This window comes from Musa acuminata, chromosome BXJ2-11 (assembly GCF_036884655.1).
Source record: "Musa acuminata AAA Group cultivar baxijiao chromosome BXJ2-11, Cavendish_Baxijiao_AAA, whole genome shotgun sequence".
NCBI lineage: Eukaryota > Viridiplantae > Streptophyta > Magnoliopsida > Zingiberales > Musaceae > Musa > Musa acuminata.
This window is the reverse complement of record NC_088348.1, coordinates 29,337,087-29,360,725: the sequence shown is the minus strand read 5'-3', so window position 1 is coordinate 29,360,725 and position 23,639 is coordinate 29,337,087. Positions and strand designations below refer to the sequence as shown.

General features: G+C 36.6%; 2 protein-coding genes across 2 annotated transcripts; one reads left to right on the top strand and one right to left on the bottom strand.

The window, feature by feature from the left end:
- The first annotated feature begins 1,461 nt into the window (after window positions 1–1,461).
- On the top strand, window positions 1,462–15,618 carry LOC103971941 (pyrroline-5-carboxylate reductase). The gene is made up of 7 exons (XM_009386105.3): window positions 1,462–1,753; window positions 3,822–3,870; window positions 5,950–6,041; window positions 9,550–9,622; window positions 13,224–13,344; window positions 13,522–13,627; window positions 15,077–15,618. Exons 1-7 carry the CDS (start codon window positions 1,562–1,564, stop codon window positions 15,263–15,265), a joined length of 822 nt encoding a protein of 273 aa, XP_009384380.1. The 5' UTR covers window positions 1,462–1,561; the 3' UTR covers window positions 15,266–15,618.
- Window positions 15,619–16,136: 518 nt separating this feature from the next.
- LOC135627408 (uncharacterized) lies at window positions 16,137–22,568 on the bottom strand. Its single transcript, XM_065133501.1, has 3 exons — window positions 22,412–22,568; window positions 20,990–21,027; window positions 16,137–16,408 (listed from the first exon to the last, which is right to left on the bottom strand). The coding sequence occupies exons 1-3, from the start codon at window positions 22,488–22,490 to the stop codon at window positions 16,295–16,297; spliced, it is 231 nt and encodes a 76-aa protein (XP_064989573.1). The 5' UTR covers window positions 22,491–22,568; the 3' UTR covers window positions 16,137–16,294.
- Window positions 22,569–23,639: the final 1,071 nt, after the last annotated feature.

Here is a 23,639-nt window from a genome sequence, read left to right as displayed (position 1 = left end):
ATGGTCCCCTTTCCCCCTGTAGCAAGAAGACGATGATAGATCGCAATAATATGGGAGTACGTACGTACTTACATACGCGAGACCACAATGCGTGGCTGCCGCAACTGTCTTCGAAGCTACGTATCGATCGTACGATTCCGAGGCGTGTCCGGCAGGGCGCAGTCGGTACACCACGTACGTACGTGAAACTATGCATGCATGGCGCTGCCGTGCGCGAAGCCGTCGTTGGAGGTGTAACACGGCGAAACGTGTGCGCCAGAGGACCGCAGGCCGGTGCAGCAGGGTACATACGTGCCGCCGTGACCGACGTCGGCCCGATGCGTCGCCATCGACCCTCCTCTGGCTTAGCTGTCGGTGATGAGAACAGGACACCATCTCATCATCATCATCATCTTCGTCTTCTTGCTCTGATGCGACAGAGAGGAGCCGACCTGCAAGTTAATTACTGGCTGATGAGTACTAACTTGTACAGATTGCATTCGGCCACGAAAGCTCAACAGCAAGTACGCCCTTTGTGGGATTAAGCAACGGAACCATCAACAATCACGGCTAGCAGAGACTTTTAGACCTCATTATCACAGGGGTTAGACTTATAATTCCCCACCTGAACAGTATCATCAGATGGAACCGAGTGGTCTGATCCAAAATAATAATAAAGTATAGTGTTTAAGCTTAATATATAATTTTATTTTTATATTTTAAAATATTATTTTTATTTTTAATATATAATTTTAAATTATAAAATATATATTTTAAAATGTTTTTTTTACAATTTAAGTATAGTGTCCATTTAGGCTTTGTGTCCACTCCCATTCACCATGCCTAGTATTGGGTGCAATCTAATACCAATTATTAGGACCAAATCAGATGAAAGAATTAAAACTATATGGCATGATTTATCTTAATTATAAGCCTTTTCCACTTAGACAAAAATGTTTAAGCTTAATTTATTTGTGTAGATCCATCTATCTCTGTAAATTAAGTTAGGATTCATAGGATTTGATATCCTTGAAGACAATATGTGGCCCAAAATCATGCCTTTGCGACATTGAATCAAGCCCTACGGGGAAATAATCCTTAGTTGGGCCTTTCACCATACATTTGAAGTCCTAAAACTGTCTCTTGAAGGTTCTGAAAGATCTTATCTAGCCAGTGCAATTAGATTTAAATTCTCTTAAAATCATTAGATTAGATCTCTCGGAAGTTATGATCATAACCTACAATTTTTTCATCTATACTAACCATATCTTAATAGCATTAATTTTATTGCTAATTTTAAACCTTAGTTTCAATCTTCATAAGAAATTCTAATCCATAATGATAATGTAAATTAATAAATAAAATAATATTCCAAATGAATTTTAGACATTTTATTAGATTGGAAATTTTTTTTAGCTAAGATTCTATAAACAACCCATTTAAAGTAGATTAAGTTTTGTCTGTTATAAAACCCTCTCCGTAATCTGTTGGTTGTGAGTGTGTTTATCGGGAAAAATCCCCCTTTTCGTCAACCGGCGGGGAGGAGTCACAGTGTCGCGGTGGGCGAGGTTTGGGCGCGGTCATGGCGGTGCCGTCGACGGACATCTTCAAGCTGGGCTTCATTGGCGCCGGGAACATGGCGGAGAGTATCGCCCGCGGCGTCTCCAAGTCCGGCGTCCTCCCGGCGTCCAGCATCCGCACCGCCCACCCCCGCCCCCAGCGCCAACAGCTCTTCCAGTCCTTCGGCGTCAGCATCGTCCAGGACAACGCCCAGGTATTATTTCTCTTCCTCCTTCTGTTGCCTCGGCCGATTGGATATAAACGTGTTCTAGGCATGGAAGTTCGACCGGTGATTCTATGTTTCGTTGTATTCGATTTGTGTCTTAGAACTCGAGCAGACAAGAAAAACATTTCACCGAATTCGTCTATCATGGGTCTTCATTTCTTGATTAAGTGTTTTTTTTTTAATTTCTTGATTTGTTTTTCAAATAAAAAATTGCTTTTTCTTTTTTCAACCAGCATTATCTATTACCTTTTCTATCCCCCTGCTTTTTATGCGTGTTGATAAACACACGAACCGAGGCGTAAATGATTATTGAGTGCCATGTACTTTCTTATCATTTCCGAATTATGCAGTCTATCCTGCAATTAGTTGAAAGTTTGATGTACAAACACATGAATCTGAGGGGTCAGAATAATCTTCGAGGCATTGGTAGTTTAGGTTTACAATGGTACATGCATAATCAGATAAATGATGTAATTACTAGTTTATTCATCTAGAAAGGAGTACATTGGTTCGTAACTCAAATTTAGTACAATTTAGCTTGTGCAAACATGAATTTTCTCTGCAATGTTGCTTGATGTGTTTTCGTGTTGCGAAATTTCTTCTCACTAGGTTGAGCATTGGCAACCATTTTGAGATTGACGTATATTACCTCTTGAAAGTTGCTTCAACTGTATAACATTGGCATTATCGCAGTTCTCGTTGAACTATCAAGAGTAGTGAGAAAGCAAGAGACTTTAAAAAAGATCTGCCAATCTTTCAAAAACTGCTTTGCCATTGTTTTCTATCCTACTGTTGTCCTTTGAATTTTAAAACTTACGTAAACTGATAATAATCCAAGAAATAACTGACAATTACCCTTTCATCCTGAGATGTGAGGTCACTAGTCAAATGAAACATCAGATGAATGTCTTCACTTCAATAGAACTTATATCCTGAATATAAGAATCCTACCAAACATCAAGGGTATCAAACTGTGGGTCTACAGCTTTTTTTTTTATGATTTATATGCTCTTGTACTTACTAAAGTGATGTTCATGCCATTTTCTAACTGAAACAAAACTTAAAAATTGCAAGATGGTAAAAACAAAGTTTGATGACAATCTTGCTCATCTTGAGGCTCTTTGTTCTGTTGTTGGTTGACAAATTACTTTTTCAAAATTTAAAATTTATGTGTCAGTAATTTGGATCTAAAGAGGAATGACAATTATAACAAAAAGGATCACATGGAAATTTGTAGGAGGAACTTTACAATGGACAACCATATGCCTTCTATTGCCAAAGAACAAATGTAACAACCCATATAAAACTATAGATTGTAAGCACAAATATTTTTTGACTTTCTTCTTGTCATGTTTGTCATGTTCAATAGACTGAATTAGCTAATTGTTTTGGTATGTGCAAATGCTATTGTTTTAGTTCTGATCAGCTGTGGAATGGCATCACTCATGTGGTAACATTGACATATCTAGTTCGACAGTTTGTATAGTCACCATTTTTGGACCATATGCTAGATAACAACCCCTGTATTGATTAGATACAAGGACAATTTCAATTTTTTGATACATTATCTTTGGTGGCAATTTCTATTTTCTTATGGGTTTTTTAAAAATTTCATCAGTAATATGAGACACTTGTTTGCTAGTTTGTGCATTCTTACACATTTGCTTTTCTTGATTTTGGGTTCATTATGTCCTTATTTTCATTCAATTGACTTCTTGCAAAGCTAGTCCTTTATCAGAATTGTATAGATTTGTTAATTGATGGTAAAGTACCTAGTGATATTTTGTGTTGCAATGTTACCTAAGTCAAGATCTTAATGCACTTAATTGTTTCAGACTAAGATATCCATGCTGATGTCACCCTCTTCTCATTATGTTGTTGATTGTTGACTTCCTTTTAATTTCTGTTATCAATTTTTCAGCAATTTGATATTTTGGCATTTAAAAGTAATTAAAGCCTTCTAATAGTCAATTAATTTGTTAGCTGTTGAGTTATTGGTTAAATTGCTTGGTAGTTATTTAATTTCTGATATTTGCAAATGTTTCTTATAAAATAGGTTGTTGATGACAGCGACATAGTTATTCTTTCTGTGAAGCCTCAAGTTGGTATGGTCTCGTCAGAAACTTTCGGAAGAAGATCTATCTTGTTAATTTTTTTACAAAAAATTAAGTTTGTTGATTTACATCTTATTATAAACCATTTATTTCTCAAATCATAAAAATATTGCCATTTTACTTGATTTTGAATTTGTATGCATGGATTTAGCAATTTTTTGTGACTTAAAGATGTTTTGGTTGTAATATACATCATCCTTCTATCTTTTATAAGTTATGTTCATGCATAATAAGATCTGTAGGGCTGGAATGATGTGGTGTTTTGGTATATTGCAACTTAGGATTATGTTACAAAACTTTTCTCTGTATGCATGCGGGCATGCTCATGCCTTTTTAATGTGCCCCTATGCTGGCTGATACACATAAAAAATTGTCCTATTCATGTTCAGCACACTGTTATGGCTAGGCACACTATTGTGTCTAGGCAAGCTATCATGACCATGCATATTGTGTGCTAATATCTTTCCGTTACATGTATGTACTCATGTTGATGCACAATAATCATTTATCACTTATTTTACCAATACTTCTCATTTATACAATCTTTACATTGTGTAAACAGTTAATTGAAAAGAAAAAGGTTAAGGTAAAGCTTGCTGTGGAAAAATCCCTTCACCCGCGAGTCCAAACAAGGGAGAACTAAATTTCTCACAACCTAAATGAAGCAGGTGAAAAATCAAATTAGCTCATAGCACGTGCCAAGAGCACACATTTCTTAATGTACAAACCCGACCGAAATAAAAGAAACGATGCCTACATCTCAGACTAGGTATAATGCACCAAGAGCAAAACAGGCGCTTACCTTACAAAAAATTATATATAAATCACTAAGACAAGAATTCCAATCAAAACATCAATTTTAACTCAACATATATGCTAGATGATGACCACTACAAGATGGAAGAGGGACGACAGTGGTGGTGTGTGTTAGCTGCAGGGTTAGGAAACGGGGTGAGAAAGTGAGGGAAAGCAGAAAAAAGGGAAGAGGGAGGACAGGACAGCAATGATGTTAATTGTGAGCTGTAGAGAGAGGAGATAAGCAGAGGAATGAAAGAGGGAGCGGAAATAAGTGAGAGAGGGAAGGAAGGCTAGTGGTGAATCGGGATTATAAATTGGGGATCTTTTTGTGACGTCTTCATTTTTCTATCATTTATATTCTTAATTAGGCAGAAAAAAGGGTTGTTTTGTTTCTCCAAAAACTTTAGCTTACACAGAATACAAACCAGAATTTTGTATTCATTATTGTAATCGATTGGTTAACATGTTGGTTAACTGCGTTCTGTCTTCGGACAAGGCGCAGCAACTGGATAAGCCTATTGATACTGCATTTTTAGGATCTATAGTAGGTTTTATTGATATCACTAATTAGCAAGTCTCCATGCATCTCTATTTGTTTTGATAACTATGATAGTGTCATAAATTCCAAGTTCCCAACCAGTTATCCTAGTCAAATTTTGCATTCTAGCTATTTGCTGTGATTACTCTGATAACAATTTGCACTAAATCATGAAAGTTTTCCATAGTCACTTAGTTCTGGTGGTATCTAGTCCAAATGCAGCTTGTTGTTTTGGACCCATTGTTTTATAATTGTTTCATGGATATTACACATATGAGACATCAAACTTATATAAGGATATTTATTTATGATTTATCGTTTTTTTTTTGTTCTTTGCAATTTTGTATAATAACCAGTAAATTCCATGCTCTTTTGTATAGAGAAGAAATGGTTGTTAAAACTCTATTATGCCACATCTGAAATCTATTGATCAGCTTTTATCCACTTTAAAGCTATCTTTTATACTTTCAAAAGGGCACGATGTACAATAATGTTATCTTTTGTTGTCTATCATTCCCTTGCATGTCTTCACTCTTTATGTCTTATGCATAAACTAAAGGATGTGAAATGTCTGATGGGTTCACTGCTTGATTTTAAATGTTATTTGGAGGTCAACTATCAACTTTCATGAGCATGGTGACATAGTAGTTTTTGGTTTTGTATCTTGTACAGTTTGAATGTGCCATTTTGTCTGCATTTTATGTTAGTATCTTGTTAATATATTCTAAATGCAGTTAAACAAGTCTTACTGGACCTGAAGCCCTTTTTCACAGAAGAAAAACTTTTGGTATCAATAGCTGCAGGAATTAAGTTAAGAGATTTGCAGGTCTGGTTTAAAATATCTTGCTGACTTGTTGTAAAATTGTGCATGTTGTTTCCTTGAGATGAATCATGAGTGGCTTTCTTTTGATTGTACATTATTGGTATTTATCATCTTTCTAGTAGTTTTGAGGAACTACTGGTATAAATAATGGAAAGTAAAAAATATTAGGTAAAATATTGTTGTTTTACAATGCATGAAATAATGCTAATTTTTGTCACTAAACAGTTTTGCTATTACTGCTGCGGCATTTGCTTGTTCGCTTCAAAGTGAAATCTATATTAGGGCAGTTATTCTAGTATTTCATTTTTCTCTTGGCACAGTTTCACGTGGCTAATACATAGCAGCATGATGAATGTCGTCATTATATACAGAAGCCAATGAAATTAGTAAAGAATGATATAAGAGTAAGTTGGAAGAGACTAAAGTGATGAAGGCATGCAAATATCTGAAATTTCTATTTCATGATAATTTTGCCTATGTTCCTTCTTAATCAACCATATTGTCATGGACAAATATGTACAAAGGGTGTTTGTTGTAATATTTGTATGTGTTCATGTCTTTCAGTTTTGTTCATGTTTTGCACAACATATGAAGGACTTGTAGTAGGCTTGACACTCCCATTTTGGTTGGTTTTTGTAGCTATTTTAGTCCTGTAAATACATGTTATGTACAGTCGTCGCATCGTGGTAAAACTACCAAAAGTAGGCTAGATATATAGTAATTTTAGGGGTTTTTTAGCTCCATAAAGTGGTGTGGAGTGTCAGCCAACACAATACTGTGGAGCTACTCAAGTGGCACATTTGGGGTATTTTCTAGCATGGTTTGCAGTACCGATCCGTACCGCCCGGTACGGGCGGTACGTACCGGTCCGACAGGCTTCCGGTACGCGGACTGTCTGTTACCGGTCCGGTTCTGTAGCAGTACTGTAGCTACTGCACTTCATCTTGACGAAGCAATTGACGGAGAGCTAATGCAAATCTACTTGTGGAGGTGAAGTTGGGGTTAAAAGACCTTGGCATAGAGTAAGAGGACGAGGAGGTGATGCAACGTCCACAAAGGCTTCGACGAGGACGCCAAAAGAATAAGTGGGAGAGAATGTTATAGACGAATATGTATAATCCAATATATTGTTTGTGTATATTCATGTCTTTTGGTTTTATTTATGTTTTGCACAACATATAGAGGGCTTACACTTGGCTTGACTATCCCATTTTGGTTGGATTTTGTGGTCGATTTAGTCCTCTAAATGCATGTTGTGCAGTTATAGCGTAGAGGCAAAATTATCCAAAAACAAGCCATTCAGGCAATTATCTTGGGGGTTTTTTAGCTCCGCAAAGTGGTGCGGAGTGTTAGCCAACACAGTACCCTGGAGCTACTCGAGTGATATATGGCTAGATGGGCTTTTGGGTATTGTCTACAGTTGGTTTGTTGCCTTGTTCCACAACAGTGTCATGTGTGCACTTGTGGGGATTTTTGGTCACAGCGAATCACCTTGGATTATTTGTTGCGTGATCGTTTAGGGCTTACGAATATATTTATAATTTACAGTGCTTATCAAGTGTTTGTTGAAATGTTAGCTTGTAGGATCCCGAGTTAAACTCTTCCTCTAACTCGTCTTCTCTTTTGCAGGTCCTTAAGGGACCATAAGAGGTTTTAAGGAGGTTGATCCTTTACGAACAGACACGTAAGGGTGTCGAACGACTTAGGCAAAACCAACTAAGTCTGTGACAATATGGACCACTTAAAATGGTTAACAATGAAACCCAATTCATCTGATATTGACTTGAAGTAACTGAAGATGGATCAGTCAATTTTGTAGCCTTGAAATTAAAGAAAAATAGGTGTTTGGAATTGATTCAAAGGCCATTGATTAGATCCCAATCCTCCCTCACATCATGTGTCCTTGTATTACTTGGTAGTTGGTGCAATATATATTTATCAATATGAATCCACACCATAAATGATGAAAACTAATAAGCAATTCAAAAAGTGAACGATTATGATTTATATGTCATAGTAATTAGTTTGAGGAGATATGAATTTCATCCATCTTTTTTGTTCATTTTCTCAGTATCGATTCTTTCATGATTTGTATAGACAATAGTCATTGAATTCAACACAGGTAGGAATAGAAGGATATATTTGTATATCAATCCAGTTATGTCATTTTTTATTAGTCCCACATTCAAGGTCCGTCGTACCGTACCGGCGTTTCGACCCGGGCTCAGTACTGGTACGGTATGGTATATCGCTCGGTACACCCAGGTGTACCGAGCGGTGTAGCACTGCTATAGTGCTACAGTGCACGGTACGGTATAGGGTGGTCCGCATACCGCTGGCCTGTCGGACCGGTACGTACCGCCCGTATCGGGCGGTACGGTCCGGTACGGCAGACCTTGCCCACATTAATAGTTGATAGTGGTTGATCTAGAGTCTTTTGTTAGACGTACAGTGCTCGTGGGCCTAACGAGTTGGATGGTGGTCGTTGGTATTGGAGTAGACCTTGTGTCATGGATATATGAGTAGGCAGTAGATAAAAAAGAAAGTTACTACTTATGGATGGTTTAAAATGCACGACACAGCATAGGCCACTACCTACACCTCATATACAAACTATAGCTAAAAGATTCTGAGATATGTGTCAGTCCTCGACAAGGGTGTATTTTGTTTCGAGATTGTGATATCCTCTATAACTTGACACTAGATGGTGTATAAAGTTTGGACTAGCTTTGGTAATTTGGATTAAGAATTTAGGATCACATGGTTTAAGGCTCATTCTTATTGAGTTACCAGGCTAGTGTGCTTGTTGGGCTTAATCATGACCATATTATTATATCAAGACTAGTCCCTTATTGGAACTGAATTGTTTTGGGAACACAGAATTTTATATATGATTTCATACTTACTAGTAACTGGGGCTCATGCATTCAGATACTGTATATTGCATGATAGACAAACAACTTGGTCTCCAACCTATTGGACTCATGTAAAAAAGGGCGTAGTGCTCCTGCCAATGTGAGGTGTTGGGAGGGTTAACGTACAAGCCATGTCTTTTGAGCTAAATCAAAGTCATTAGGGACTCCAACCTATTGGACCCATGTCTTTATCCAAAAAAGTGGATCAATGGGCGTACCATGCCATGCCATAACAATGAAAGTCAAGCTTTAGCAAGGTTAGACAAGTTTAAATCAAATCAACTGATGAGTTAAGAATCGAAGTGGAGCTTGAGCTATTAGTGAGCAGCTTGGTTTATTTGTCAAAGGATATTATCAAGGCTAAGGCACATGTTGACTTCCATGTCAGTAATATTTGCAAGTCCAAATCAAGTCCAGTTATGCACAACAGTTTATTTGTTTGTGAGTTACCATAGATTAATTATTTATCTATGCACAACAGTTCAGTAATATTTATCTATGTTTTTCAACATTAAAATTTTCTTAATTCATATCATTGTATCTGAATCTTTGAAAGCCTATCAATTGTTCTATATATACAAAAAAAAAAACCTCAGGAATGGTCTGGTCAGCACCGAGTAATCAGGGTAATGCCAAATACACCTTCGGCTGTTGGAGAAGCAGCATCAGGTAATAATATCTACTTTTTGTTTGCATTGCCTTTCTGGAAGCATTGATAAATTATTTTGTCATAAATATTGCTTTTCTATCTAGATGCTTGTTATATAAATGTTTGTGATTATGAGAATCTGAGATGGTAGGTGCTTGTGATGCAGATTTCTGCTTTGTTAAAAAACATATTGAATGCATCATAGGAAAATGTAAATTTATTTTTAAGTTCCTAATTTGTTAACATATGTTGTTTTATTTCATTAAATTTATATTCCCTAGTCCAAAGTGTAAAGGTTGTTCAACAAATGTGTATGACTAAGCATCTCAAAGCTTAAACATTCTCCATGATTTCATGTGACGCATTTAAGCAATGTCTGCAATTTCGTACTGGAGTTTTGACGTTCGCTCGGTACGGTACGAAACTGTATACCGAGCGGTATACCGTTCGGTATATTGCTTTGTGTGTGTGTGTGTATATATATATATATATATATATATATATATATATATATATATAAAACTCGGCGACGTCGCCTCTCTCTTCTCCCAGGCAAAGCGACGTCGCCTCGTTTATATATATATATATAAATTAATATATATGTATATATAAAAGATTATATATTTATAATTTTTTTATTTAAAAGGCGACGTCGCATCGCATCGGCGACGTCGCCTTTTCCTTCCCCACGCGGGGTGACGTTGCCTCGTTTATTTAAATATATAAATATATATATATATATATATATATAATCATATATATATAATATTAAAAAGGCGACGTCGCATCGCCTCGGCCATGTAGCCGAACGTCGCTTTATATATATATATATATATATATATATATATATATATATATATATTATTACTTTCGTTCCGTCCGTTAGCGGGCGGTCCGCGTATCGGTATATCGTCGGACTAGTATGTACCGCCTGTACCAGCCGATATCATTCAGTATTGCCTACCTTGCATTTAAGAGCTGGATTTTGCCTCCAGCTTGCAATGAGTGCATCAACTTGGCCAAAGCTAATGAAGTGCATGATAATTTCATGATTAAATTTTACTACATGAGGAATTGTACTGTAACATGTTATTATTTACTAAATCTGAGTTGACTAAAAGTTGAAGCACACCTTGTATTTCATCATTAGTTAAAAAGAACTGAGGATGTTAAACTTAAAAGGGGATTCATATAATATCCTTGATTTTTGTCTGCTTAATAACTTTACTAGAGGATATTTTTTTTTTTGTGTAACTAAGACATATTTGAGAAATTCATATTACTTAGAAATTTGTTTTAGTCTAGTCTGATTATGACAAATGTGAGAATGATATCTGAATTTGTTATGCTGACTATTTATTGTTAATATGAATTTTTTATGATCACCAGTGATTTAAAAAGCGCTATGCGCTAAAAGACGCCAAGGTCCAAAAACTCTCGAGGCGCTAGGCGCTCGCCCGAGCGAAGCGAGACGCTAAAATATAAAAATATATAATATAATTAATAAATATAATTATTTAAACTTTTAAATTAAAATATGCTATTAAATTAAGAAAATCTATTAATAGTATTGAAAATTAATAATTTCAAATAAACCTAACAATATTAACAATATACAATATACTGTTAACGGTATACTATATACTGTTAACAGAAGAAGAAGAAGGAAGTGTAAGGGGGGGCTGAGCTTGCTGACTGAGAAAAGAGAAAGTGGCAGCGGAGTGTAAGGAGGCCGCAGCGGCGAGCGACGATAGCGGCAGCGTTTACGAGCAGCGGCAGCAGGAGCAGGAGCGGGAGCGGCGAGTAGCGGGAGGCGCGAGCGACGACAGAGGCAGCGTTTGTGAGCAGCGACAGCGGAGAGAAACAGTAGCGGGAGTAGGAGCGGCGAGCAGCGGGAGGCGCGAGCGGCGATAGAGGCAGCGTTTGTGAGCAGCGACAGTGGCGAGCAGCGGCAGCGGGAGCAGGAGCGGCGACAGAGGCAGCGAGCAGCGAGATCGGGATCGGGATCGGCAGCGGCAGCGGCGAGGGTTAGGGTTGAGTTCTCACTTATATCGATTTTAGTTGGTTCGATTGAACCAACTAACCATCAGAGATCGAACCAGGACCGAACCAAACTTAAAATCCTGGTTTGGTCGCCTTGGTTAACCCAGGCGCTCGCTCGAAGCGCCCAGGCGGCGCCTGTTTGAAGCGCGCCGCCTAGGAGATTAGCGAGGCGCTCGGGCCTCGCCTCGCCCGAGCGCCTAGGCGAGCGCCCGAGCGCCTTTTTAAATCACTGGTGATCGCGAGAAATAATTTGCAAGGAAATTGTCAAAGTGATAGCATATAAATAGTTCTGTACAATATTTTGGTTATATGCTTTTCTTTTTCTTGTTATGCATAACATTATGCTTTGTTTCAGACGTCACCAGTTACAAAGACAGCCAGTTCTCTTTTCAATCATAAGTCAATTGATTGCCATGGCATGACTTGGTCATCAAAAACAGAAAAGAATTTATATACCAATAACAAAGCATTTACTGGTTTTTGGTTGAAGAATTAGGTAAGTTAAATGTTCGATGAACTCGATATATATTTAAAAAAATAAGATTTTTGAGATGGATCAATTGCAAAACTAATAAGGCAATATCAGGTGTACATAAAATTGGATGGCCTAGAAAGAAAGGAATTATCTAAGGTTATGGAAGCTGTGACAGAGGATTTCCAGGAGCTTTTGGATTAGACATTGTTGTCACCATTGATGTTACTTGTTGGCGATTTTAAATCCAACCTTAAAAATTAGTTGGTTGATGGTTATCCGCATGGTGATCAAACAATGAAATGACATTTCTCTACATCAACCTTTTCACACTTCTTGCGGTAATGAAATAGATTAATGCCTTTCACTTTAAGATTATTGCTTTCAGTCAACTTTTTTCTTGATCCTTGGAAAAATCTTAAATTTCAAATGGAGAAGTTCAATCATTGTTGGCACACTAAAATTCCATTGAAAGCTTCTAGATCAGGAAGAAAGGACGAGATGGTGTGCTTCCAAGGTTGCCTTGCCTCATGCCCGCATGAAAGCATTGGTGCCCACCTTTCCCCCGTCCTTTCCTTTCTCATTCACCACTGGTCAATATAGGTATATGCTAGTGTTCTTTAATTTTCACCTCCCAACTTCTTTTCTTATTTCCTTTTATTTTTTGTTTTCTTATAAGTTCATCATATGCCACAAGTCCACTTCCCTTTATCACTCAAGCTCCTGATTGCATGCATTTGTCCAACATGGTGTTGATGCGGCAGATCCTTAGGCATGGGGTTCATTGGAGAAAATGAAACCCTGTGCTCGACACTTGACCATTCATTTTAGTGTAATGCTATTCGTCAACTTACCATCTCTTCGTTTCTAGTATACTTTGGAAAGAAAATGAGTTTTGACTTATCATCTCGACCTGTTTGAAAGAAACAAAAAGTGAATATATATATATATATATATATATATATATATATATATATATATATATATATATATATATATATATAATACGAAGCTTTGATGCTAACTAGTGGAAAATGTAACATTATTTTTTGTGTCAAGTCTATAAAGTACAATTTGCACGCCTCTAAAGTGCTTATTGTTCATAGTCATGTGTATGGGAGAGATGGCAACTAAGAAAGATGAAGAACGTGTGACCAGTTTGTTCCGTGCAATTGGAAAGGTGTGGACAGCAGATGAAAAGTATTTTGATGCTGTAACTGGCTTGAGGTACACTTCTTGTCTTATACTGAATTTTGAACTTGACTAATTTGTTATACACTAGCTTATTGGGAATTTTTAGTGTTCATTTATTTCTATAGAGCAATTAATATGAAATTATATATTTTTCTTCGTTTTAGTCCTTGGGAAATGCTTTCTATTAACAAATGTGCTGTCTAATTTTAGTGGTAGTGGCCCAGCATACATATATCTTGCAATAGAGGCCTTGGCTGACGGTGGAGTGGCTGCTGGTCTGCCTCGTGATCTTGCTCTTGGTCTGGCATCTCAGACAGTACGTGCAAATTGCTTTATAAAGTCTTTTACCCTTTTAATATGTTCCAAACGGGATTTGCTAAAACATTTCTGTCACTAATGCCTAGTCAAATATCTATAGATTTTTTTTTTTGGACAAAGGGTAAGTGGTGAATGTAGGATTTGAGCTCAGGACCTTACAATATTTTGTCAAACTTTTTATTAGCTAAACTAGTCGGCACCCTCAATACCTATAGATCTTTTGATAACAATAGAATAATTTCGTGTTGCACCACATGAAGACTTGTGATTCTTTGGAGGATCATCAAAATTTTGCAACAAACAGTACTAATTTACCTAACACTTAACACTAGCGATTTAGGTTTTATTTTGTTATTAATGTTACATTATGTCAATCAAGGATTACAATACAAAATGATACCGCTTGGTACTAGTTTGCCAGCAGATCGGTAAGTGAACCTCTTACTAACGGACGGTATCATTGATCTAGCCCCGTATCGTCCGATACGGGGCTGTATCGGGCTGTAATGATCAATATTTCAACTATTACTGTTTAAAATAGGTCGGTAACGATCGATTTCGACCCTCGCCGCTTGGTACTGGGCGGTATCGGCCTGGCTGTGGCGAGAGAAGAAGCGTCGAGGGAGAAGGCGCTCGAAAAAGACGTCTTTGGCCTTTGGCCATATTTTTTGCCAAAGGCCAAAGACGTCTACGGCCTTCAATGTCTTTGCCGAACACCATAGATGAGAAGACCGCGCTCTTCTCCGACGTCGCCGAGGCAACATATGCCTCCTTTCATATATATATATATATATATATATATATATATATATATGTATTAAGCGGTATGCTCGTACTGTACTGTATTGAGCAAAGCTCGATACGTCGGTACGGTACGAAATTATAAACCTTGATGTCAATGACTCAATGCATTATGTTGACCATATTTATTTTGGAGGTTTATGAAATTGCTTTTTCATTGGTATTTTACTATGTAAATATTGATCCTCTGCAGACCTTGCCTTTGACAGGAGCCTGGTGCATAAACCATTAAACAAGCTCAATCATGGTTTCGTTTTTCCTAAATTCTCCATTCTCTCCTTTCTAAACAGAGTGGTACTCATGCCCAGTCATACGGTCTGTTGATGTCAACTCCATCTGTCTTTGAACACAGAATCACAGATAACTGGAACATGAGTTTCGTCTTCTTTGTCACCCTACTTGATTTGGTCAGTTACTGTCGGCTCAAAACATGAAGTTGAAGAATAAGCCACAGCTTATGTTAGAGAAAATTGTCATGTTATTTATTTACTATCAGATAAAAAGAATCTACATAGCTTTCATATGTATTTTCCGACAGTGCCAACTTGTGTGGAATTCAAGACTCTAGATCAACTTGGCAATCAGCAATAAATATGTCTCTGCCGATCATAAACATGGGTCTAACTTAGCTTATTGTTTTGTGCAGGTTTTAGGTGCTGCAACCATGGTTAATAAGACTGGAAAACATCCTGGCCAACTGAAAGATGCAGTAACTTCTCCTGCTGGAACGACCATTGCTGGGATTAATGAACTCGAGAGGGGGGCATTCCGCGGTACCCTAATGAGCGCAGTTATTGCAGCCACGAAGCGCTGCCAAGAACTATCACAATCATAAAACCCAGCAATTTGCATCAGTCTTTGGCTCATTTCGATCACCAACCCACAGCTTGCATTTTCACCGGCCAACGGAGTCAGAGGGGCTAGTTCTCATAAAATAAGGTGTCATTTCCTGTCTCAAGGATAAGTTAACAGGAACTTGAATTTTTGTTCATCCCCACCCTACTAAACAGGATGCACCAAGACACTAGTACTGAATTTTGTTGCTAAATTATCTAGAATTTCAAAAACTTTTCTTAGGTAGGCTTTGACTGAAGTAAGAGTGGAAATCGCGTAAAGCTTGTGATTTAGAAGAAAATTTCGGCAAGAGATTTTTAATTTAATTGTTTACCTGATTGCTGGTTTTGTTTACTTTTTGGTTCATAACCTTGTTAGGCATTCTTTGTTCTACTATGATCATTAGTTACTTGAAGCCATGCACATTGCTTGAATTCCGTTCACAATCAGTAGCCATGCACATTTTTTACTTTTAGGAGTGCTTGCAGGCCTTAGAAAGCCTTCCACCTTTTTGGAGGCTGAGACAATCTACAATAGGGAAGACAGCAACTATGTTTCATACTCTTATCCATATAACACAGTCTACAAAAGGGAAGATGGCAATTAGAAGGCTCTATCTATATATCTCATCTCAATAGACAAGGGATAATTTTGGAGGTGGCAGACAAGCATCTCATCTCCATGCAACCATCAATGCCTGCATAAGAAGACGACCAACAACTTATGTCATTGGCAATAACTAAACTGGACTTTAATTAAAACTGAAGCACATTGTAAAGAGGACATCTTATCAAGTTTCATAATTATTTTGATTGCAACTCCCTCAGGCGGTTGTGACACCCATTACTTGATTTTAAGTTTTTAACATCACCTTTGGGTCGAAACAAATTAACTTAATTTGCTTTTCCGGTACCTGCTCATTACAATATTTGATGTAATAGATAAACATGATTAGTTCAAGACAAACTAAAATCCCAAAACGATTCAGAACTCTGGCACACCCAGCATGCTCAAAAGACTCCAACAGCAATCAATAAGACTTCCCGCAATGTATCAAACTGCCAGCACCCAAAAAGAGTCCAAAAACAGCTGCACTTCCCAGAGTGGTTTGCCCGATATATCTTATCTTCAGTAATCCCGGCACCTGTTTCATATTAAGACCATTTAAGCTATACATCTCTTTCGTACGACCTATGCATGAAACAAGTAATTTAAGATGTTCAAATCTAGATCATTGTACCAAAATGTGAATCTTCAATGGTAATAAAATATCAACAACTGTGTAGCACAAGAGAGCCGAACATTATGTTAGCAGAAAGAAGTAAAAACGAGGTAAAATGAAGAGTTAGGCCTCCATCCACAAACATGCTATCATAAATCTGAGGATACCTGAAAGACTTGTAGATCATATCCACTTTCCGAGACTGTCAAAACTCAGGATGACCAATATGAAGTATACTAACTATGAGTTTCAGTATTCTTAGGAGGTTGAACAATCAGACCTCACAAAAAGCATAGTACAGTGAATATATAAAGGCTATAACCTTTCATTTTTTCCGTGGCTTTTAATATTTTTTATCACCTATAAATAAGATCCCGGTTTGATCACCTATAAATAAGCCAATAATTATGTAGCCTGGGACATATTTAGCATCTGACATCATCAGGAAAAGCCTTGGACATTGTACAGAAACTCTGGAACCAGTCATGTTGATTAGAAGACAATTGGAGTTTATGAATGAATATGCAGCTACCCAAGATGCACTGAGGTTCACCCAACCTGTAACATTGTAGAAATTCATTAGATACCCCTAATTTCAACTGAAAAATAGATCTCAACTTGGCAAGTGGGAGGAAGAGCAGAAAGGTGCTATGGTACCACAACTTTAGACAAGTTACAGTTTCTCAAACAGGACCTCAGGACAAACCCAGGAACATACCTTAAACGAGAACTCAAATTCAAAAACCCCAGACTTTGATACTAAAGGATATTAAATTCCTTTTGGCAAACTTCAAAACACGAGTTTTCCACCAGATTGTAACATGACAAGCCACAAATACTTCTAATCCTACATCCATAAGTTTCCTGACCAATTATTGATTTTTTTTTAACTATCCTCCACAAGAAGAAATAGAGATAGACCATAGGCCCTCTTGTGAAATGTGAACTTGTGACAAGTAGAGAATGTGGAGGTTCCTTTTGCAAATTAAGTGTTGTATTTAAGATGTGGAGGATGGGAATCACAGAGAATATGTTAAGATTCAATAATTGCTACCAAAATTCCACCAAAAGATATCTCTATAATTGCTACCAAAATTAACTAGCTAAACAACTTACCTAGCCTATGCCACAATTCTACTAGCTATGTTAGATGACATATAGACCTAAAATAGGTCTCTAAACATCACCTAAAGTTGATATCAAAATTAACTACGAAAACTAATCCGAAAATAAAAGAAAAATGGGACAACTCTATCCTACCCAGCTTCAAAGTGACATATAGGGCTTCAGTCCACTCCAAATCCAAGAATACTGTTATGTTCTAGAATTAAATATCCTCCCTTTCTTAGTCGACATAGGAATCTTCAAGAGCTTTATTGCAACTTCCACATGCTAGATTGCAACTGGATTGAGCCTTAGTGGCATTTTGTTGTTGGAATAGGATGAAACATCACACATACAGGCTGCCCAAAGCTTTTCAAGCTGCTCATTGTCGAATCACACCCATATTTTGATCCTTTTGATGGGCCCTATTACACCCAAGCTAATGAGAGAGATCAGGGTCAGGACAACCATAACAATGCCTCTCTCAGATCCACACATTGTCAGAGTTTCCTTTCCTTTCCTTCTGTTCTTCATCTGTTAAGGTAGAGCAAAGATTACGCTCAACATGATACTCAATTCAAAAAAGAGATGTGAACCACCCTATAATGCTAGTATACCCCAGTATGAAGTAGATCATAGTTAGAGCATGTCCAATACATGTTGGCATTGGTTTGATACAGGTTGAGACCGACTAGTAGCCCAGCCCAGCCAATCATAAATCTAGCCCATGGTTAAGGGCAGAATTCTGACTTCATCCACATATACCATCCTCTGGACATTCGATCAACCAACATAGCATGGAAAGGATCATTACCAAAATATATTAGACAAAATTACAATTCCTATACTGGTGTTTATGGGCGTAGGAAGTACATATACAGAAATGAAGTCACCATGGTCATGTCAGATATGAGCTGGACGAGAAGACATTCAGCTGTTGTAGGGACATGCTCGATACCTAACTCTCCAAGTCATACCACAAATTTATGATTGCTTGATTTTAGGTTTTAGGGAAATTCTCAAAATATTTGAGGTTGAAATGCTGGAAATGACTGGAAAAGATTTGGGGTTCATGATCATAGTTTTTAGTATTGTTCTGGAAACCAACAAGAAAAGATGAAATTTTAAGAGAGAACAACAAAAAAGAATTTTTTAGGGTATTCAGCATTGTAGAAGAAAAATAGAGAGAAAAATGAGAAGAGAGAATAACATGGGGGCTCACTGCAGATCATAGGAGTCACACCTAGGCTAGTAGCCTATATCTTAATTCGAACTAAATTCGTGTAAGACATCTTAAACCATCTTGAGTCGCATGAACCTAAGTCACTATATTTATCTCAAGTTCCAAAATTCCACTTTTTTATTGTTGTAGATTAATCTATCAACAACAAATGGCCAATGTGTAGATGGATAATTGACAGACGTGCAGTACATAAGTATCATCAACAATCATTAGTGATGAACATATTGCAATTATTGTAGATAGCGTTATATGGACTCTTGCATCCACACCCACAAACTGTGTCGAACATATTCAAGCATCCACATTCATTAGACATTTTCATTATACTATAAATGAAAACAATAAAAGAATTGAATGTTTCGTGATCCTAAAGATTCCAACTAGCATAACTTCCAAGTTTTGCATTTTCATATATACAACATGAGTATGCTATTACTTTTCCATAGTTAAGCTTCTAGGTGTCCCTTAACGGCTTAATTCATTATCTCATTTTTGAATCAGAAACTTGGAACATGCATATTGAATTTTTTTGTGCCCATTTCCATGCAACACTGATTTGAGACCATTATTAGCGATAAGCAGCTATTGATAGACAATCAATTAATCTGATCATGGGATCTGGTAGAGCTGACTAATATTGATCATTGCTAGATTGGGATCATAAACAACATATCAGCCAACTAACTGCTAGTAGATTGCCAGCCTTCGTGTCAACTAGGGATCATTAATCAATAGCAGATCAGCACATGATGCTCTCTATCTGTCAGCACCATGGGTGGATGATCTTTGTGGTTGAAATGATGACAGTTGGTGACCATCAGCCATTACAGATTGGGTAACCAACAACTCCAACAAATCATCAGTTGTCAATCACCAAAGACCATGGTGCAACTTATCAAATTCCATAAGCTGTGTACAATGATCTTCCGGTACCAACTTTTCACAGATCATCAACTATTTATTTTCCAATGATCATCATCACCGAATGATCACCGGTTGTTGCCAGAAGAATGTCAACCAATCATCAGTTGCTAACAGCCAATAATTGAAACTTGCTCATCATAAACATAAACCCATAGCTGACTGGCTGTGAGTTGCTTCAGATGGCTTTGTTCTTCATGACTATTTCACTTGGCACCATGGACAAGTTTTCTGAAAAATGCACCAAATGCATGAGGTTGGTCACTTTCATGAAATGCCACCTCTCACCATCCACTGTCAACCAGCATACCCTTAATGACAAAATAATAAATTGCTTTTTTTATCCTCTCTGGGACATGGCAATTCTGATACTATTGAACTTCAATCAAGTTCCACATGTAAGACAACCTTGTCTTTCTATTGCTTTTTACCCTCTCATTTGCTCGTCCTTTCCCTTCTCAACAATCTTCAAATGATAGTACCACTACATTGCTACACTATTAGGCCAACTAAAATCCGAACTTTGGACATTGCTTCACTTGTTCTTTCTCCTTCTTGTTCTTGGTTGACGTCAGCACCTCTTGAAATTATAGATTCACTTTTTTGAATTTTGTGCAAAAGCAAAAAAGGGCAAAAACATCAGCTTATTGGAGCACAAAGAAATTTTCTTCAAAGACTGAAATTCTTGATCAATGGAGGAACAATATTTATCTTTTTTGTTAAGAAAAAAACCAAAGTGGATTCAAATATTGATAATACGGATTCATATTTCTCAATAATATTCCATGATCAAGACAATTGCTAAACGACCATATAAAATTTTATTATAATCTTTTGTTTATTAAACAAATCAACTTTAATTATTGAATAATACGAATTACTTTTGATTCTTTTGTAACACAAGATTCCATTTTCTGTAAATAACTCTTACCAGTAATTATGATGTCACATGTGGACAATCCATCACTATCTTGTTCATTTGCTACAAAATATTTTTTGTCGATAAAAGAAATATATGCATATATACATATACATATATATATATATACATATACATATATATATATACATATACATATATATATATACATATACATATATATATACATATATACATAAAGAAAAAACTATGACACCAAAAGTTAAAGTCCAAATGGGAACATCAAGTTCACAGATTATTAAGCAATTAAATAGTAGGCAATCCTTAAAGCATGAAAGAAAGCTAGCAACATTACCTTATATCTGATAGCCTCGTATGTCCCATAAACGGCACCTGCAAGGAATAATGTCCTATAACCCTTTGAAATAGTTTCAACTAGAATATTATTAGAGAAAAATATAAAAAAAACAAAAAATGGAATTCAGAGGAGGAATAACCATTAGTATACTAGAATTAGCCAGACAAAGTTAATGAAGGATTGCAAAAAGAAGCTTGGCGATACTTATTTTTGCGGGTTTTAGCACAATAAATTGGTTGAATAAAAAGATGTGCCCATCACATTGGCCATTAAAGATCACAACCAAGTGCTTATATCCTACAGAATTTCTAGGGGAACAGGCATCTAGGGAGGGTCAATGAACAACCTTAACCTTGTAAGCAGAGGGGTTATTCTAATGATTTGAACCCTACTAATTTGTGTAATGCCAAGCTGCACCATATTCTGATCTTGGCAGCAAATACAAAAAAGAATACCTACTCTTATTAGCTTGAAGTGCAACTTGTTACCATTTAGTGTCAGACTGGGAAAATTAATATTTATAGATTGGCACAATTGAAAATACATTATGCACAGTTCTTTATGGCAGTTTTACCAGGAATTTAAACCAATGCTTGAAGTACTCCAATATATAGTACCTACGATAGTTTTAGTAATGAATCTTTGGGACTTGGCATGTAAACAGAAACTTTATAAGTTACAATATTTGGACTTCCTCTGACATTTCACAGGTTTAGCTACCACTTAAACTTCAAAATTTTTGTTAACACAAACAACATAGTGAAGGGAAGACTTTTTTTTCTTCGATTCTTTACTTTTTTGGGACATATGGACAAGTTCAGAACATTTAAGTAATTTTGCTTGTCATAGTAGAAAGCAAATACACGACAAAAAGCAACATGGAGAATCCTAGGATTTCTCTTAATTTCACACATATCATAACCTTGCTAATATATTATGCATCCTATGTTTTGTTTCAGATGTTAAATATGAAACATGATTCATAAGCGAAGTTCTTCATAGCTGATGTAAAGATGAATACACGGGATATACATTGAGTCACTCTTGATTCCAGCAACACAGGGAAGCCCATAGACAAAAACCCCAATGTATAATCAAAACAAACACAACAAAAAACAACCCCGTAAGAGGCCATCCTTTTTCTTCCCCAGGATAAGTCGAGACTTCAAAGATTAACGCAAAGTTCCATTCAAGAACGCAGATCAACCAACCGACAAAAGATAAGCGCGCACCACTCCTCCAGAACAAAAACACCACCTCCAACAACAAAAAATACACCTATATATCGCGCATATATAAGACCTAAATCTCTGGCCACGTTACAATCCCCATTAAGAGGAAACATTAGGTTTAGGGTTTTAAGACATCCACGAAAAAGAAACATAAGAGGGAAAGGGGTTCGGGTCGTCGATGGCATACCGACCGCTCCGCCAACGGCGCCGCCAATCGCTACGCCGGCAGTGACGCGAGCCAAGCAGCTGTCTCTCGCCATCCCCATCGCTCTTTCTGGTTTCTGCCAACACGATTAGTCGCGATAGCAAACCTCTTTCTTATGCATTTCCTTTTCCCCTTATATTAGTGGAAAAAACACATAAGAAAATATTAACTGATAAAAGAAAACTAAGTCTCTGTGCGGCGCATGTTAGATCGGATAATGCAAATTTGGTCGATGTGCGACGGGGCTTAGCCACATAGGCCCTGTTGTCGAGGGACCCACCTAGATGGGTCCCATGAACCACCATAGCATGACATCACTTTGTTCCAATTTTTTATGGTTTCGCTTTCACGACTTATCTTTGTTAAAAAAATTAATTTTTTTAATTATATTCATAAAATGAATGTCATATATAAAATAATTTATTTTCGAATCCCGCCTTTATTATTTATTATTTATAAAAAAAAATAACAGCAGTGCTGAAATGTAAAACTATTATCTTAAGAAGGTATTTAATAAAACACATAATGACATAATATTTTTACATAAATGAATTGTTTAGTTCCGTAAGAATACCACTCTTACTTCTAAATTTACATATGATATTTTTCACATTAAGAATTCTTATTAGGGAGTCATTTTGATGAAGCACCAAACCCCTTAGATATTCAACTCTCAAGACACAATAATTTAAGTGGGGATTGATGACTAATTTTTAACACTTAAATTAATTAATTTGATCCTCATTATGGATCTAAATAATACTTATAAATCTTAACATAATGTCATGCTGAGCTTTAAGAAATATCCTCAGTAGCGTAGATAAGAGATATATAGATATATTTTTGGGTGAGGTGTCAATAGAGATATATAGATATATTTTTGGGATTCAACAGTAGAAAATGTCTGGTTGTGATACCTTGAAAATTTAGCTTACTAATTTACCAATTTTAAATAATAAATAATAATTTCTTACAAAGATCTGTTTCATAAACATCTTCATTCACTCTGTAATTTGAAATATCATGTCCTTTGAGATATTATGTCCCAACAACAAGTCAATGATGTAACCAATCTTATCTTTAATATGTGGAGACAAGATTTTATTGTCTTCTTACCTTTACAATAAAATTATGATTTATTTTATTCTCGTATGACCCTAAAATATTTAGAATATTTCATCTAAAAAATATTCATAGAGTATATTTCAAT